A 16,832-nucleotide genomic window follows, 5' to 3' on the forward strand; every position below is an offset into this window, starting at 1 on the left:
ACCCAAGCGTTAGGTAAATGCTACGTTAACATGCATTAACAATAGGCACTTAATACAATGCTTAACAGATAATTGGTGCAATTAATTTTAAAGTGGGACCCTAGTTTGATTTTTGCGATAAAGTGCCGTGTTACAGGATAAAAATGTGCAGATGCATAATTACATTATCATGTATGCAAGATTTGCTAAAATAAAGTAGTAATTACAAGGAGTTCAGATTGACTACTATTTTACTTGTGAGCTGTTAACAATTAAATTGTTAATTAGTTAAGTTGTCTAAAATGTCAAAAGCCTGCAATAATTCCATTACATTAGCAACAGGCCATCAGTAACTGCCCTCTTGTTTGGCATAATTCTACTCTTTTACACTGGTTATTAAGGAAAAATCACGATTACTGAAAAAGTTACATGTAGAATTTTATAAAACTTACCCACAATATACAACATATAGTAAGGTATGAAATAACATAAAAATAAATTACCAGATAATTATGGTAGTATAGAAATTAGCACATGTATAAAATGAACAAATCGAAGATGTCAGTTTGCTATAGGAAAAGTACCTTCAATATGGAATATGGTCGCCTCTAGAAGCAATACAGCACATACAGCGACGCGCGATGCTTTCAATTGTGCGGTCTATCAGTTCCATAAGAAGCGAGAGCCATTGCTCTTGCAAAGAAGTTGCAAGCGGGCAAGGGTATGAGGGGGCGGATTGAGAGCAGCTAGACGTCTCTCTAAAGCAGCCCAAACGTGATCGATAGGATTCAAGTCCGGGGATCGAGCTGGCCACTCCATGGGCATAATTGTTTCCTGTTGAAGATAATCATCTACAATGCGAGCCCTGTGTGGTCTTGCGTTATCGTCCTGTAACAGGAAAGCATCACCTATTGCCCCGACACATGGGCGCACATAAGCATCAAGGATGTCATCTCTATAAACCGGAGCATTCACGGTTTCCGTTGGGAAGACATGGAGATCTGTGCGTCCACCCAAAGAGATGCCACCCCAAACACAGACACTGCCTCTTCTGTATACATCTCTTTAACGGATGTTTGACAGATGATAACGGGTTCCAGGTTCTCTTCATATCAAATAACGCCTCCTATCGCTTTCTAGACTAAATCTGGACTCATCCGTAACGAGAACAGCCCTCCACTGATCAGCCCTCCACTGATCAGGCGTCCAGTGGACATGTTGTCGTGCCTACTGCAAACGGTGCCTCCTATGGTGTGACGTGAGAGGCACGCAAATGGCTGGTCGTCTCGCATACAGACCACCTTCGTGAAGACATTTACGCACAGTTGACGTTGACAGCAACCTTTCGGTGGCTAAAGCAAGGAAGGACTAAGAAGAGTCGGAGCAGAGGTTCTATTCGTGCGCGCACATAATGTCAAATACCGGTCATCGGCGCTCGTCGTAGCAGTTGGCCGTCCTTGGCTTAACCTCCTAGATGCCGAATCTGCGGTTTGAAATTGCCTCAAAAGTCTTTGAACCACAGAAGGACTCACATTTAGCCATCTGGCCACTCTCTATCGTAGGTCTGCAGGCAAATGATGCCTGGACGTCATTGTTACGAATAGCTATCTCACATTTCTGATGTCACTATCACAGTGAAATATGTGGGCTTGCTCTCAAACATGGACTTTTATTCTCTTCGCAGATAACGTATTCCGAGTACAGATCCACTAATTTGCATATTGCAGTTTTACTCAGCTACTCTTACTTGGCAACATAATCGAATTTTACACGGTTTGGCTTATTTTTGAGGGAGTTATCGCTATTTTTGTGATTTTTTCTTAAGTTATGATAACCAGTGTATTTCCTTTTTAATCTTTTTGAACAGTTAAAACTTGTGCTATCACTCTTAAGTTAGCGTTTAGGCTATTTGTGCATAAAAATTATATGACTAGTATGTGGAGCGTTTATATAGAAAAAAGTTTTCCCTGAAATAGTTCACAAAAATAAAAATCCGGGAAACACTTGTCTAGTATATGATACTGATAATTAGTTCATTGAACTTTTTCTAGCAACTGGTTAGGCTGATTGAAAAATACTACTTCCTTGTTCTCCATTTGGAAGGCAAGTGAGAACTATTTATCTTAGTAAGTTCTTTACGGAAACTTTCTATTGAAGCAGATATCGTTTTTGTGATTTGGCATTATTAATTAAACAAAGCAAATTATATCATTGATTCACACATATTTATCTCACCGTAAAATACCGAAAACTGGAGAATATCGACATTCTCAGATGAATGTCAACATTCACATAGTCGCTTGATGTATGTCCGAAATAGTCTTATTTCTCACTTACACCGGTAGATGTCAACATTCATCATGCCCTGATGTTTCGTATGGGCATAATAAATTACCTTTTCTTAACACTGATGTGTCTAAATTGCTTTTTCTGCCCACGTTTGTTGATTATAATATTAAGAGATGGGAAATAAAAAAGGAGTTGTCTGCAATAGCCCTTCGTTTGCAAATCTGGTTAAGATGATGATATTCGCTTATTTCAGTTTTTTTTTTTTTTGCATTTGATGTACAAAAGTGTGTATTGTATACTCTGTGTATTTTATCTACGTAGCGTACTCATACTGTACGAGGTTAATCAAATGTTCTGCTAACCCGTCTCATTGAAAGATTTATTCAGCTATCATCAGTGCACCGTAGGCAATGTCCAGATACATGTCGTAGAGTTACTACAAGAATAAATTTCATTTTTCTTGCATATTTCTCTTTTGTATTAGTTGAGAAACGACATTCGAAATTGCGACTGATGTAAGAATACAGAGAATTAATCTTAAGCGAGATGGATTCACACTTAGACAGTGTAATCTGTGTTCTCTTTTGCGATTCACGGGCTCGTAGAGCTTTCTTCAATATTTAAGTCAGACCAGCAAGACGAAATTTATAATTCATTGCGATAAATGGGATCGAACAGCAAAATAATCAGTTGTAAGTAGTTTAAGTAGAACACCGAGGTGAGGCAAATGTCTCTTAACACACAAAAAATATCAAACATGAATAATATCACTTACCAAATAAATTCCAAAACACAACTTTAAATTCACAATTCTCTCAGCTAAATCTTTGAGTCGAAATGAGTAACCTAGTTGGCTCAAAAGCAGTTGTATAGTTAGTGTTGACCTGTCTTCTGAAGGTTTGGGAAAACTCCAGCCTAGAGTTTCCAAAATATGTTATTTAGAAAATTTCAGAAAATCTCAGAGTTGGTAAGCATTCACCAAATGTTGCCAAGGATCGTGAACAGAGCTTCTGCCTACATATCGTATTTGTACATTTTAAGGATTATCTATTAAAATTAAAAGCTCTACAACTTAACATAAGAATTGAAGCCTTAAAAATAAGTAACCAAAATTTTGACTAAATCAGATTACAAGCTAAATTTCTTAAAGTGCAAAAATTGTTAAATAAAAATATTTAAAGAATTTATAATATTTATAGCACATAAAAACGAAATATACTCAAATATTTTCAGCATCCGTTACCATCCTTTAGATATTTCACGTTTCGGACAGTATGATCCATAAGTCCAGGGACAACTGATCCTCATTTCCATACATAGTATTGTGCACGTCTATCGCAGTGCTCTAAGTTAAATTCAAAAAAAGGCATTCTTTGTTTGAGCAACATCATATCTTTCAGCAGTTTGTTGATACGGAAGGGTTACTAGCAGGAAGCAGGCACTAGCAGGAAGATTGCAGCTGGGATGGTAAGACCCCTCGGCGACGCTAAGTTTCCACAACCAGACTTGATCATCTTCTTTGAATCCATTGACTTCACATCCTGTTTCTCTTTTACCCTCTCAGTCGTTCTGTTGATTCTTCTACTGGCGATCTGATGAGTATCTTCCAAACGCGCTTCCAGATTTCCCAAAAACCATTCAGACGATATAAGTGTGTCTGGCGGTCTTCTTGTGGATGTAGCTGAGTAGCCTGAGTCTTTCCAGTGCCCAAAATTTTAAGCACTCTTAAATTCAGACATGATGTTTTTTCCTTGGTTAGAGTAAACAATAAGAGAAACTACAATAGAGAAATCCAGTTCTTTATTAGATTTGAAATTAATATCAGTGTTATCAGTTATTTTAGTGCTATAACATCAAATACTGTAAATAATTTTCACATTCCACAATAACTACAAGAAGTCAAAGTTGATACTAACATGTATGGCTAGTGATAAAAATATAATGGATAAGTTATAATACTGCAAATGGTGCTCTTGGGACCTAAGGCTAGCTATTTTAATAATTCCAACATTTAATCACAGGTTTTGCATATTTGTTAACTAGGCACTATAATATACTCAACCGCTGTTCAGAATATATATTTTTAAGCGAAATATTTCATTGATAAAACTAAACTATATTAGAGCTTTTAATCATTATTATTTACTAATTCTGCGGATAGTGATTTAGATACATTAGATTAAAATCATTAAAAACATGCTTTTAAACTTTTCTCGGCAATCTTTCAAATTTGAATCATGTAATTTTTATATCAAATATTCTGAAAACATTTACGAAAATAGAGTCAAAAGTAGCGTTTAGTAGCAGAAAAAGAATTTTGATTAATCATCGAAGCAAAAGCAAACATCAGGCGTATGATTTGTTCCTTCATATATATTTTACCTTTATGCAATATTACATTTGGCTATGTAATTATGTATGAAATATAAGAAACTGAAAAAAGTCCAAGAGACTGGAAAAATTTTAAAAATGTATGTTTGCATATACAGCTTATCATGCGATGTTGAAATAGGTCTCCTTAAAATGCATATCGCGTGTTTCAAAAGATTCGATTGTATTAGAAGAAAGAGCATAGTATAATACAAAACGCTGCGAATATCTATCAGTTTTTGGGAGCAGCGTTATGATTTCCCAATATTTCTAAAAAAAAGTTAATAATGAAAGGAAAAAGTGTACCAGAATGATAGCAACTTAAGCGACATTTCGTAGGTCATTATTTTATGAGACAATGTCTGAAATATGATAGTTAAAGTTACATTTACGCGAAGAATATATTTATTAGAGCTATTTCTTCGGATTAGTGTAAAGCATAAATATACGAATAATTGTATTATCATATTTTCTTAAGAAAAATTTTATATTTTCAAACCAAAAAGAAATTTCAGTTTTCGTACTGTTTCTCATTATTTCAAAAATATGGAAAATCTATTTTTCTTACAAGTAAACACGCAGTGGTTCTGTTTGTTGAGAGTGATTTAATTTACAGCGAAACGAAAATTAATTTTTTGAAACTTTTTCTTTTAGCATTACATTATGTTGTAGATTTCGAAGAGTTAATTATCTTTCATTGAGAGCAGTTATATTTAAAGTATAAATTACAAAAAATAATTATCCTCAACTTTTACTATATTGTAATTGAAAAATATAATATTTAAGTTGAAATATCTGATATTCTTGGTATCGGAATATGAAAAGCATTGTTAATTAGATTTTTAAACTCTTCTCATTTAAATTTCAGAAAGTACATGTATATTGTTTTTAAAAAGAACAAATAATGACTTATTTGTTTGAGGATCAAGCACATAAAATTGCTGTTGATTAATATGACTTCAGAAAAGATTAAATAACGTTAACTGTTCTCTTCTAATTTTTCTTGAAAGAAAAGGCAAGAAATGTTATCGCTACAGTCGGTAGGTTTACAGACTCCGTGGGAAAAGGATAAAGAACAGATTCGAATAAAGGGTGTTTTTCTTTAAATTCCCCGATGTGTAATAGAGAATATTTTCTGACGCTCTTCTGAACCAAATCTTTTCAGAACCCGTGGGGTCATGGTGTAAAAGAACGAAGTTGAATTGTTTGAAATTTCCTCTTCTTACTTGTTAGTCGTTTATCTGAAGTTTGGGAATCTTGGATAAAATCCTTTTTGTTAAGCAGTAACCTTTTCGTTAAACCTTTGTTAGTAAGTAAGCAGCAGCTTTGAAAAAAAAAAGCTTTTTATTTGCATATTTTGTGCCATTTATTCTTAGAATTGCTGTTAGATTGAGAAAAGAATAAAGAGCAGACAGATTGTCTGTGGGGCTTATTATTCTCTAGGAGTGGTTCGTCTAATGCCTTAGCCTTCTGCAATGCTTTGGAAGAGTGAAAAACAATTTAATATCTTCAGGGGTGACGAAAACAAATGTAGTTTCATAATTTTATTTTTCACCTCTGGTTCTAATTAGTGTTATATAATACTTATGTGGTGTTATATCAAGTGGTGTTATAGAATACGTTTCCACCAATGAAAGATGATGGAAGACATCTCTGCGGCAAGTGTCAGTTTTGATTTATAGTTAGGAAAAGGGAAAATGGTGATGATTTTGTGGAAAAGTAGCAGGGAAAAAAGAGGAGTGACGGAAAAAAAAGTAGGAAGATGGTGAGCTCAAAAGATGCCGTGAGAGGTTTTGCGAGGAGGAAAAAAGAAAGACGTAAGGAAATATAAGCGTGTTAGTGTCATCTCTAGCTTAAAAACTTCTTAAAATCTATGACTTTGGCTGTTGCCTGATGAGCATAGATTCCTGTGATGTGTTCTTGTTTACTTCATGTTAGGTAGATATTGTTTCTGGCTTCGATGATCCAGATGATTTTCTGATTCCTCTGAGCCAAGCCAAGCATATGACCTCAAGTTCCGGCTATACTGGACGGTGTAACTATGACATGTTTGGCCAATGACGAATTTGTGCCTCTCACTCCGGTTGTTATGTGTGACATTTTAATGGTGATAAATGTGACACACAAATCTACAGTTAGTGAACGTAACGGGTGCAGTGATGAAAGCATTTTTGTTGGATTGATGTACCCCGCTTTGACACGCAGGTTGCAATGGATTCTTGCTTGGATTAGAGAACCAATAACTAGAGAGCTCGTAGTTTCATATAAATTATTGATGACTATTAGAACTGCGTGACAAAATGGTGAATTATAGCAGAAATGCCGCTTTACGAGTATTTCACTAATACCCCGATCAACTGAAAGCGGCCTATTCAAGTATCATCATTCTATTATAGATATATCTATATAATAGGAAAAATTATGTGTAATTTTAAGCATTTTTTACAGCTACCACAAATAACTCTAAGTCAATGTTTTATCAGTTAGGTTAATGTGCAAATGTCAGTGTAAATCTTACTTATCATTTGTTTCTTTTTCTCATTGCTTAAGAACATTTCAAGGTATTTAAAGTAGCTCCAAATATTGGATTTCCTCTCAATTTATGGGAATTTACAAGAAATGTTAAAAATAATGTTTTGAATATTTCTATACCTTACTCGCTTTCAAAACTGATTTAGCAAGTTAGAACCTCGTGATAGATTGTAGAGTTCCTCACTTTGTAAATGTTAAGTTACAGTTGAACGTGAAGAAACCTAAGAACTCATAAGTGAATAATCGCTTGAGTTCGTATGACAAGAAACAACAAGATGGAAGGGTAAATAACCCTTTATTATTCAAATAAGATTTAACAGAACTCCGTCTTGGAGTGTACAGTAAAAGCCGACATTTGGGCTTGAACTTAAGAGGCTAAGAAGTAAACTAAAACTAATCTAAACAAACGAGATATAGCCGAAGCTATCAAGATTCTAACCGAGTTGGCCCCTTAACGCTAATTGACAGCGAAGCTATCAAAAGCCTAAAGTACGGCCGAGCGTAATAATAGCTTAAGAGAGAGTAGCCTCAAAAGGCAGACGTGTGCAGACAGAATCCTGGTAACTCTCTCACTAAGACCGAAGAACTTCGCGGCTAAATACCTCTCTTCTTCATTATGTATTTAGATGTGATTCTAAAACTACGTTCTGGCCGGAAGTAGTAAGTTGAAGTTAAGAATCGACAGGAAAAGAAACTTAAAATTTAACTGTTAATAAAATTAACATAATCCTTACAAGATATTGCGCACCATTCTAAAAAATGTAAGAAATTGCATTGATATTCAAATCGCACTAATTTGCCTCTTTAATTTATAAAAACGAAAATGATCTGAAGGGCTGTTTTATTTGTTTCATTTAAAAATGAAGTGTGAGTCACTAATTGTTTATAATGTAGTAAAATTTTATTTTATTATTCTTCAACAAAAGTAACTTTTTCTTTGAAAGTAATCTACAAAGAATGCAAATATATCCAATGCTATCAAAACATAAAAATGCATACATAAAACCTTTCAGCAATTACACTTTCCTTTTCGAAAAAAACGAAACATTTTTTACAATCAAATATGAAAGATTCAATCGATCTGCTTCCCATAAACAAAATAACTCTTGACAGCGAATTTATAAAATGGCTTTAGCAAAGTTCAATAAAAATGTCAGCTGTTATTTAAGTTTTCTGTACAAATACATAAAAAAATATTTTTATAGCACGAAATTCCTGCCCTCAAGTCCATTTAAAAACTTCCTAACGCATTATTATTTTTCCTCAAATTAAACACTCCATCTAAAACATCTCTTTGTTCTGCACAGAGAGATAATATTTGTCTAAAAAAGTTCGAAGAAAGAAATTATGAAGTTCTTAAAGTCACCATAGTATTTCTGTTTTTATTTTAAGTGTTGAATGTTGGAGAGTTTGCTTTCATTATTAATTTATTCAACCTTATTTTTTCTCCAAGGGTTTTTAAAATCATATTTTTCTTTTAAACTCTTTTTTTCTGAAGAGATCCTGAAAGTCACATAAATTCTGTATTTATTATGGACACAGAAGGAACAAGAGACTACATTTTCGGTTTATATTAGATCAAATAATTAAAATGCAATTTTCCCATTGTCTTTGAGATTATAGAATTCAACATATATTCTATTTGAATATATAGTTTTTGTGTACATATATGTAAATATACACGTGCTCATGAGTATATATATATTTTATAAAATTTTACATTATATTTTTGATAATTGTCATTCTGAAGGTAATTACTTTATTACTTACTTGTACGACTTAAAAAGGAAGTATTGTAATCGCGAAAAGTTTCAAGCAGCATATTTCAACAAAATATTCATTTTGTTCGCTATCGAATGCAATTTAACGATGGTTTTGCGTGACATCTGTACTTAAGGACAGAATAAAAGACTTTTCCTCCAAAAAAATTATAAATCTGCTTGAATGAATTCTGAAGAGAATTTTTCCTGGCGTTTGTACGTACTTACGTATGTACGTATCTCGCATAACTCAAAAACGAGTAGCCTCAGAAGGCTCAAATATTTTTTGTATATAGGACTGCTATAACATGTAGATGTGCACCTCGTATTTTGGTTGCAATCGGCCGCACCAAACGTATATAAATATATCTATAAATGCATCCACTCTGTTACTTGGCTCAGTGATCTCAGTTTCTTTACTCTTATATGTTTGTAAATTGTGCATTTGTTTGCTTTAAAAATGATTGAATTATGTTGGTCTTATCTTCCGGTTAAGGTTTTTATGTCTTTAGTAAATCTGCATGCAATATTTCTAAAGTTGTCAAAAATTTAAACGTTGTTTAAGTGCGGCAAAGTCTAATTATTTTTCGACGGCGGCCATGTTTATTTACATTTGAAACTTGGCAGAATAACGGATTTGTTGTCAATCTAGAGAAAGTAAGCTTCGCTACAAAAAAAAAAAAAAAAAAAAAAAATAACGCCTTCTTTTATTTGCGAATTAAATCATGCTTAATCCATTCTGGAATTTATTCGGCGAAATAAGTGTTTAAGATTAACTTCGTAATTTTTAATGTTGGTATTTTGAGTTTTTATGTATTTTTGCCTTGTCATGAAGAGAGAACTAAATTAATTAAATGAGAATACTCAGTGTGAAAAACTGTTTCTTTTTTGTTTTGGCTCACCAGCGGCCGAGCGGTAAAGTCGCTGAAGACTGGTAATTCGGTCCGAGGTTCGAATCCCGCGAACGGGCTGGCTGCATGGGCGTTTTCATGGTTTTCCCCATGTGTAACGTGTATACGAGCCAGACCTTTTTTGTTTAGTTTTTTATACATCGTTCTAGATTTATTATAGTATTCGAATAGAACATTTGGCAACGATTAGATAATTCTTCAAATGATATAAATTTTGTGCATTCTGAGTTATAATATGAACGAAATATAAAGCTGTTAAGTGAACCTAGCGCCAGACTGTCGCTATGCTAAACAAATATAGTGAATTTTAAAGAGTGCATTTATTCTATTGTGGTTTATGCGCTGTCGACGAAGAAGATTTAATTTAATCCAATAAGTTTAAATGAAATGCAAGAAAAAATGCGTATAATCTCCTTAAAAGGAAGTGATGTGGTGTACACATCAGATTTTTATTTTAGAAATAAGCATATCTTTATTCCCTGCTCACTTAATCTCACGTGTTTTCGCTAGACCTTATGAAATTCTTTTAATTATATAATTTAGTTTCACGATGATATGCAGGGTCCATCTCATTTTTATAAAAGACATCAGGTATCAAAAGAGAACATGCCAAGATTGGCAAGGAGGAAGATTTTCAACTGTATTCTAAACGAATTAATTCCAGTGATTATGATCGAAATTAATGCTTATTTAAAAAGACATACGCACTGCAATTAATTTTGTTAAGAATATTCTTGATTTTTACGTCTCTTCAAAGCGAAAGTGTTCCGTTATGAGAAATGGGACCAGTGAATCACGTGGATTTACTAAGGGGAACCTTTAAAATCTTTTTACATTTTTTCAACTTTAGTGGAAACATTTTGGTTAGATTTGGTTATGAATGGCTGTATTTGATTATAAACGGAATTAAAATGATTATAAATCTGTTTATTTAAATAAAATTTAAAATTATTTAAAAATTAAAATTAATTAAAATTATTGATTTATAAATTTTAAAAAATTGTTTTCGTGTCTAGTTAAAAAAACTTAAAATAATCACCTCTGAAATAATCATCTTATCAGCTGTGAAACTAAACTTCTGAATTTAAATATTTTTAAAAAAATAACTAAAAATGTTAATATTAATTCCATGCACAGTTTTATCAATAATATAAAATAATAAACACGTAAAAAATTTGAATTATCAAGCATAAGTTATACAGAATTATCCTCTACTTGATTAATAAAATTAGTAGTTTTAATAATAAAAAGTTTGTTTGGGATATTTCCAACAAGATAAAAGATCTTGTAAAGACATGAGGTATTTTTTGTAACCAGGAGAGATGAAAAATGAGCAAACCTTCGACGAGACTCGAACCACGGGACTCTCGAATACGCGCCGAGCGATCTGACCACTACACTACGAAGGCATGCTAAGAAGGCGGAAGAAATACCTTTTCTACTCCCCCTTTTAAAGGGCGACTGGGGATTAGGGGACCCAATCGCCAAATCCTGGTGGTGGAGAATCACCATCCACCATCCGTTTTAGTTCAGGCGCCACTGTAGAGACATCAGGTATTTTTTGAGAGCAGGAGAGAGGAAAAATGAGCAACGCCTTCGCCAGGACTCGAACCACGGGCCTCTCGAATACGCGCCGAGCGTGCTGACTTCTACACTACGAAGGCATGCTAAGAAGGCGGCAGAAATACCTTATAATCTTACTCAAAGTTAATTCTAATAAGAGACGTTACACAAAATTAATTCAAATCCGAACATTATTATGTTTCCAAAGCTGGTAAGAGTAGACAGATCATTTTTATGAACAATACAAGACAATGACAAGGTTAATAAGCTGTTAAATGAAGGCCCATACTCTTCAGTCCCTAAAGATCTTTCAGCTCCTGACTTTTTGGGAGTTACACTATTAAATCCTCACATATACTCCTGACAGAACTTTAAAAAAATTCCCCATTCAAGGTACTAGTTGACATAGTATTATTAAAATATCTCGAAACCAGATTTCGAGAATTCTATTTCATGCAGGCTGAAACCGAGGAATTAATTTCTCACAAAAGATTCACTGCGGGTAATTCTGTCAGTCCAGTACTTGCTGGCATTTACTGTGCCGGTGCATCGACCGACGAAACTTAGTGGTGATAAGAGTTTAGGAACTGCAGTGATTGAACATGGGGGCAAAAAATCTAGAGTTTCAACTCTACGTTTGTATAAATTATTATCAGTAAGCCGAGCGTTTGTATAAATTATTATCAGTAAAGTTTAAAAAAACGTCTTTTTGCCTCTGAAATTGCTATATTGATACACATTTTCGCTTTTTGACTTTGAAACTGAATCGAACAATTCCTTTCTTTTTCCTTACTATTTCAATTACTTGCGATAAATTTGATTTCAGCACTACTGTTTACAGTAAATTCGTTTTTCATCCTGTTTATATACCTTCCATTGTTAAGTCATGCCCCCTTGCTATTCAAAAAAAGCTTCTTTTTCATGTATATTATGCTCTATCACAATATTTACTTTATCAAGAACTCAATGACATGAAACTAGTTACCATTGACAGATTTTTTGGCCTGTTTGTTTACCTTTCCCCCTACTATTCAAAAGAGCAAAGAGCTTTCGAAGCTGGTTCTCGGGAATCTTTATTTTTTCAGGAACTTCTTAACATAAAATCGGTTACCACTGATTGCGGAATTTTGTCCGTTTGTTTACCATTCCTTGCTACATCACGTTACAGTTGCTTCCAACGTTTCCTAAATATATGCTGCACCTCTTTTCGAGCAACTCTCTTCAGTGTGTCTAATGAACGGGTGTTTTGAAGGAACCTCGCTCTTTTAAATAATCCTACAGAAAGTAATCTCACATAATGAGGTCAGGAGGCCAAGGAACATTCCTAACCTGCATATCAAACGACCAGGAAACAATGTTTCAAGTTAAACGTTTTTCATTCTGGTGAAAAAAAGGGGTTTATCAGATATGTGTAACGACTGGTATTAACTGTCATCGGTACATTTCCGTCTTAAAAATAGCCACAGATTACGGTCAGATATCTTACTCCATATTGTTACATAGGTCATTCCTGCAGTTGTCTTGGATTTTCCAGTGCCCAGTACTTGAATGTATTGACTAATGAACCCGTTGAAGGGGAAATGTCATCATTCAAAAAGACGAAAGCTTCGGAATCATCGTGAAGAGGTACTTGCATGCGTACAGTAAAATTTACCCGTTGGCTACATCTGTTGGGAGTGACTAATGCGCACAGACAATCTTATACATTTGGAACCTAAGAAATTCTCTTAACCAATTCCAAACAGTGGTAAGGAGCGGCTCCGAACCGAACGTCGGTGTCTCCGGAGGAATTGCTCCTCTCACTCTAACCATACTGTCTTGGTGTTCTCCTTTTGTATGTTGGAGCAGTACGCTGTACTTAACGTAACACGTAGTACTTCAACATAAAGCTGCTTCGTGTCCTACTTTGAAGAGCCGGCTGAATAATTTCTGAGCTGGATCCACTGAGTTGCCGTTTCTAATCGCTATTGCGATTTTCTCCCAAATATGACTCCATGATAACTGAATTATAATTAAAATTAAGTGCACTAATTCTCGCACATTTTATAAGGACAATAATACAGTTTGATGTTATACTGAATGTTTAATGCTCATTCAAAAATGAGTATATTCTCACGTGTTAGCCTGTATAAACTGTGCTCTTCGGTAAATAACATTTTCAGTTAAAATTAATAGACATTTATACTAACGTAAGAATTACGCTGAGTGCGTTAAATTTAATAAAATTTTACTAAAATATTTAATACTTCAATGATTTACAATGTAATTAGCTTTTGAGCTTGAAGATGGAGTATGGTACCTTTGTAGTCCCAAATAATCGCATATTTTATGCCTCATGACAAGTTATGTTTTGGTTTACTATAGTTTTCTTTCTCCATTTCAAAGCTGATGGAAAGCAAGTGACTACTAGCTTCAGTGCACTCATTTCAAATAAGAATGAAACTACAAAAAGGCGATGCCTGCATATTCAGATGTCAACTGCTAGCCAAAAAATTCCCTTTGCTCTTTTGTTATGAGAAAAAAAGAAAAATACCTACAAAAGAACTCATCCTCGATTTCTGTCCAAGGAATGAAAAGGGATTCAAAAGAAGCATTGAACGAATCGGAAATCTTTAAAGCTGAGAAAAGTTTTTTCCTTACGCGAGAATAATTTTTTTATCTATTCTGTGTAGATATTTCTGTGGATCTTTTCAGCCAGAGAGCCTTGTTCTTGGGACGAAAGTTTTCTTTAGTTTGCAGACGAAAATAATCAAACTCTTCCTTATGTTTTATTTATTTAGGGAGGGAGATCAATGGGTATAGAGTTTCCAGCCTCTGAATATTTTTTTCTTTATTTTTTAACTTTCTTTACGGATCTTATTTCTTTTCTCACGGGTTTTTCACGGACTTTTACTATCCTTGCTGCGCTATAACAAAGCCACCTGTTGGGTTTAAGAGGATGAAGCACTAGTAATCATTTTTTACTTACCGAGAGTTAGCTTTATACCAGTCTGTTACACAGCGTTTATTTTGTCGAAAGAAGCTCCTGGCTTAGCAAATAGATAACTACGAAACATCTTTAAAAGTGTTGTTTACACCTACTTAATGAACGCATTTAATAGCCAGTCATGAAAACTGGTAAAAATGCATGAAGCATATGAAACTAGATTGTGCATGACTTGCTATAATACATGATATTTCTAAAAATGATTAAGTAACGAAATATATGTAGATGTGAAAAGAAACTGGATAATATTCTATATTACGCTTCTAATGAACAAGTTCAAAGCTATTTTATATGTATTAGTTTGTTATACTTGTAAATGAACAAATAAGTTTTGATTTCATTTCAAGGAATAAAAATACATTAAATCATAGTTATTTTAAATAAGTACTGATAACATACTAAAAAGATGACAAACCCACTGTTCAATTTCTCCAAGTCAAACTGTATCTTTCAACTTCTCACAACTCTGAAAAATTATTACCTCTGTCATGCAAAAATTAAACTTTACTTCAAGTGTTTCAAGGCTTTTACCTAAACCATTCTTATGTTTATTAAAGTAGCTAAAATTGATATTAAACCATTCTTATGTTTATTGCTTGTAAACAATAGCTTATAAGAAACCTTTAAATCTTTACCGACATTATAAGATTGGTTTGATGTGATCCACATCTCCTGCAGTATAGGCTTAAATGTGAATTTAAACAGCATTATTAATCGAAAGGAAAATCCGTAAATCATTGCTCCTTTATGGAACAAAATTTCCAAACGAAAACCGGAAAAAGGTACGTACTGTTTCTAATGTTTTTAAAGTTAAATCAGGTGTAACAAGAGAAAATTCTCCGTCTCAGAAATTAATTGCTACGTCTTTATATACATCTGTAACAACAAAAAGTAAAATGATAAACCAAGATTTTTAACTTAAATACTTAATGTTTACCAGCTTCGGCCGAGGCACGTAGCTCAACGCAGAATAAATTGTAAAACTCTCCATGGCAATTATTAAGCAAAAGATAAATTTAAATACATCGTGACTCTTGATGAACATGGTTTACCTAAACGACTGTAATAATAAAAGATATATTTTTTATCGTGAACGAGGAGAAGAAAATCTGCAAATCTGGTTCTGTCAATAGGTAAATAAAGTTCCAATATGGGGTTTATGATTGTTGCAGAAATTTTTTATAGTGGGAAATCAAGAATAAAAAGAGTGGGAAAATGTTAATATCCATATTTATATGAGGGTCACCCTGAAACTCCTAAGATGCAGCTAAATGATACAAGTAAAACATACCAAATTTTTCCAGAGATTAAGGTAGTTTCCTTCTACATCAATGAAATTTTATTAACGAAATTTCCTCATGATTAAATGCCTCCATTTCATCTTTAAGCTGAAAATACGACGGCCACGTAAATTTTGCTTTAGATTCAAAATAGCCGAAGATCACATATAGCAAGAATAGGAGAACAATCGCTTGGATATTCAATCACTTGGATATGTGCAAGAAATTCAACTATAATTCTCGTTAAATAAGAAGATGCAATGTCATGCTGCACGAGTCCCCTAATATGAAGAATTTCTGGAAAACACTAGTGGTGTACCAGTTAGTTGTAACAGTCTTCTGTCCCTCTAACTTTTCGTGTTTGACCAGTTCTTTATTTCTGCAGGAAACGGCATGCATTATGTTTTTCATTGCTAGTTGTCTTTTCACCACTGTTGATAAAGCGTTATCTTCAGAGATCCATATTTTAATTTATTAATGTGGTATTGTTGCGAAATACCCAGCTGTGGTGAGATAGCTTTCCTGCAAAACGGGGTTAGGGTCGCCAGAAAGTGGCATTGAAAGGCAAGGTTTCCAGGTTTGGCGCGAAAACGCTCATTTGGTGATATTTGGCGATAAAATTCGCGATATGCCATAGACGGAGCGAAAACATTCTAAAACGCATTCTCAGTGGTTTCCCTCGGGAATGTTCTCGAAGGTAAGTTATATATATATATATACCTTGTCTGTACGGGGAGAAAGTAGTAGCTTGAGTGTCTTTGAATTCAGTACACTGAGTTCCGACAACGACCGAACAGAGTCTGGAGCTGTACCTTAGTGCTTTGCTATGAAGCTGACTTCAGCGTTATAGCCCAAAGACTGTGTTGCTGATTGTTATAGCGTGTTTGTCGTAGTTTGTCGACGACTGTAAACGTGTCTTTGGAACTGTCCTGTGTAATTCTGGCGAATAAATTGTGTTTTGATTCTTCATCAAGTGTTATCATCAATTACTCCAAATCCATGAACCCGTAGAAGGCAACAGATTCATTGGCAGTTGTTTAGACTTATTACAGTGCTCTCGACCATTATATATTTTGGGGTTTCCTTATTAATTTTGATAGTATCGGCATTTAGATATTCTGTTAATTTAAAGAGGACCCAACAACAAATTGAATTTTTTCAT

The 16,832-nt window shown here is 34.0% G+C and overlaps 2 protein-coding genes across 3 annotated transcripts in view; one reads left to right on the top strand and one right to left on the bottom strand.

Annotated features, from left to right (window-relative positions):
- LOC118189579 (uncharacterized) overlaps positions 1 to 16,832 on the top strand; it is a 1,110,938-nt gene that overhangs the window by 193,092 nt on the left and 901,014 nt on the right. The gene's annotated exons all lie outside the window — the stretch shown is intronic.
- Positions 1 to 16,832, bottom strand: part of LOC146995115 (uncharacterized) — a 62,362-nt gene that overhangs the window by 11,403 nt on the left and 34,127 nt on the right. The window contains exon 3 of the mRNA XM_085826075.1: positions 3,044 to 3,183. Within this exon, the coding sequence (XP_085682201.1) occupies positions 3,044 to 3,183 (140 nt within the window). The remainder of the gene's footprint in view (positions 1 to 3,043; positions 3,184 to 16,832) is intronic.

Source organism: Stegodyphus dumicola, chromosome 10, assembly GCF_044657685.1.
Source record: "Stegodyphus dumicola isolate Sdum_Otavi_A_Nest chromosome 10, ASM4465768v1".
NCBI lineage: Eukaryota > Metazoa > Arthropoda > Arachnida > Araneae > Eresidae > Stegodyphus > Stegodyphus dumicola.